At 45.2% G+C, this 2856-nt stretch overlaps 1 protein-coding gene across 1 annotated transcript; it reads right to left on the minus strand.

Annotated features, from left to right (window-relative positions):
* Positions 1–244: 244 nt before the first annotated feature.
* On the minus strand, positions 245–2156 carry LOC143961654 (E3 ubiquitin-protein ligase TRIM39-like). Its single transcript, XM_077470975.1, has one exon. The coding sequence runs from the start codon at positions 2127–2129 to the stop codon at positions 552–554; it is 1578 nt and encodes a 525-aa protein (XP_077327101.1). The 5' UTR covers positions 2130–2156; the 3' UTR covers positions 245–551.
* Positions 2157–2856: the final 700 nt, after the last annotated feature.

Consider the following 2856-nt stretch of genomic DNA (forward strand, 5'->3'; position numbering starts at 1 on the left):
TACATTTCTTTTCATCTCTATTTAGTATAGATTGTATCGAATAGGAGGAGGAAAAAGAGGAGAGGGGACCCCATCCTATCCAATCACAGCGACCGCACTGCACCCCGCACAGAGTGACTGCATGTGGGGGAGGGGAAGAGAGTAGGGGGAGGAGCCAGAGGAGGAGTTTGCTGATGTCACACACTCTGATAACTTTCTGTTTAATGATTACAATGAAAGTAATTGTCATGAGAGAGATATAGATAGATAGATAGATAGATAGATAGATAGATAGATAGATAGATAGATAGATAGATAGATAGATAGATAGGCCACACCCCTCTTTACTGACAAATAGGAACATGTCATTCACTGTTACTCCAGTAACTGGAGAGATCTCCTACCCAATCACAGGGAGTGACAGAGGGAGAAATCACAAATATAAGAAAAACCTGCAGGGCACGGACTGAAGTCCCTCCCACTGCTTTATCCTATTGTCTGAATATTCTACCAATCCCACCACCCATCCTTGTGACATCACCGGTCTCTAGGCAGAGTTCTCCCTATTACTATTATTCCCTATTCCTCCCACAGATCTTTATACAACCTCTCCATACATATATCCCAGCATGGAGGGGCTCAGTGAAGGTGGTGGTGAAGGTGTGGAGATGTCGGATCGGGTCACACAGATCATAAAAGGAGATCCGTCCGACCTCATAATCCAGATATATCCTGACTCTGTTACTGGAGATATTGGAGGGTAAGAGGATCCCTTTACTGTCATGTATTCCCCCATACTGATCACCATCCCTGTACAAACCCCAGGACTTCTTATTATATCCAATCTCTGACTGCTCTCCCCCTCCTCTGTCTATACTGGGGTAACACATCCCGACTAGCCATTCATCTGATCCCCCGACATCCACTTCCCAGTAATGTCTCCCTGAGGAGAAACTCCGACTGCTCAACACCTGAGCACGATCCTGAAATCTCTCTGGTGTTTCTGGACGATTCTGTTTTCTATCTGACCAGGATACAGTTTTCCTGTCATCTGATATATGGAGCTTATTATGAGCTGTATTTACATCCAGTAATATGTCTGCAGCTCCCTGTATATAGAAGTATACATTTACCCCTCTTATTATATCAGATAATGTGTGTAATGTGTGTGATATCCCATCCACATCCAGACCCCCTCCATCATGGAGGAGCTCCTCATGTCTCTCTCTGTCCTCATTATCTCCATCCTCAGTATCACACAAGTCACCTGTGTCTGATTCCTGTAAGACAGTCAGTGGATCCGTCACGTTACACAGCTCCTCAATGTGACGCAACTTCCTGGACAGCTCCTCCTTCTTTATTTCCAGATCCCGGATGGAGATGGAGATCTGCTCTGCCCTCCCGGAGATTTCCCTCAGGACTCTATTCTCCAGGTCTTCCAGACGTCTCCTGAGATCTCTAAACAGGACAGTGACTCTCTTGGTGTCACCAGCTGCTTCTTCTTCTACTTTCCTCCTGTGTTCCTGCAGACTCTGGACTCTTTCCTCCGTCTCCTCTCTCTTTGTCAGAAGTTTCTGCAGAACATTCCTCAGTGTCTCCTTCTTCTTCTCAGAAGCCACATCCAGCATCTCCACCTGGTGTCCTCGATGTTCTCCAGCCAAACTACAAGACACACAGATACAGGTCTCATCCTCAGTGCAGTAATACTCCAGGATCTTCTTATGGACGGAGCATTTCCTGCTCTCCATGGACAAGGTGGGGTCACATAAGACGTGTTCTGGGGACTTTTTGTGGACTCTCAGGTGTTTATCACACAGAGAAACCTCACAGTGCAGACAGGATCTAACAGCAGGTACAGGAGAGTCCACACAGTGAGTACAGAAGACCCCGGACTCCTCCTGATGTGGCTGAGCAGACAGGAAATTCCCCACTATGTTACGTAGTGTTATGTTCCTCTGCAGTGCAGGACGAGCCGGAAACTTCTCTCGGCATTCAGGACAGGAATATCCTCCAGACCCCCCCTGTGTATCCAGCACACGATCAATACAGACCCGGCAGAAGTTGTGTCCACATCTCAGGTTTACAGGATCTGTATAAATGTTCAGACAGACGGAACATTCCAACTCAGCTCTCAGGTTAGCAGACGCCATCGCTGACAGCAGAAGAGAGAAATGAAAGTGAAAATCTCTGACACCGGAGAAGAATGCAGTTGGGAGGGTCACTTCCTCCTACACAGGGCGAGGCTGATCCAGATCAGTATTATTAAAGTACAGAAAAGGAAGTTTTTTTTCCCACAGTAGTAAAGATAATCAAACCTCCCAACTTTGAGAGATTTTCAACTGCCCCTGAACTCATCCAATGTTATCTTATGTGTACATGTACACAGGTTTGTTTAATGTCATTTTTAGGCAGTTGCATTTATAGGCTTTTCTTTGAAGGCAAAAAAATGAGTTTAGACGCCAAAGTTCCTGACGTTTCAGACACCAAGCGGGCTAAACGTGGCTAAACGTGGTAACTCATGTTCAGCAGCATTTCGTTTACCGGCATTTTTCATTTTTGCCTATTTTGAAAAAAATAAAAAAATTTTAAACGCAAACACGGCTAAACATGGCATGTAAACGAGGCAAAACTGACATTTTAAATGTGGATTACTATCTGTCAAGTTAAATCGTTCAGGAGAGGTTGTAAATATGTCCCGTGTACATTAAGCCTTAGGCCTCATGTACACGGCTGCTGGTAGACGGACGTTTAGCAGTTGGCAGTTTTTTTCAACTGCCCCTGAACTCTCCTCTATGTTATCTTATCTGTCCATGTACACAGGGTCGTTTATAGTCCTTTCTAGGAAGTGGAGATTAGAGGCATTCTTTGGATGCATTC

This window comes from Lithobates pipiens, unplaced genomic scaffold (assembly GCF_037356315.1).
Source record: "Lithobates pipiens isolate NorthernLeopardFrog02 unplaced genomic scaffold, aLitPip1_a1.2 Scaffold_8, whole genome shotgun sequence".
NCBI classification, from domain to species: domain Eukaryota; kingdom Metazoa; phylum Chordata; class Amphibia; order Anura; family Ranidae; genus Lithobates; species Lithobates pipiens.

What these genes read in the sequence shown, in the direction of transcription:
- LOC143961654 (XM_077470975.1), bottom strand. Translation starts at nt 2,129, where the DNA reads ATGGCGTCTGCTAACCTGAGAGCTGAGTTGGAATGTTCCGTCTGTCTG.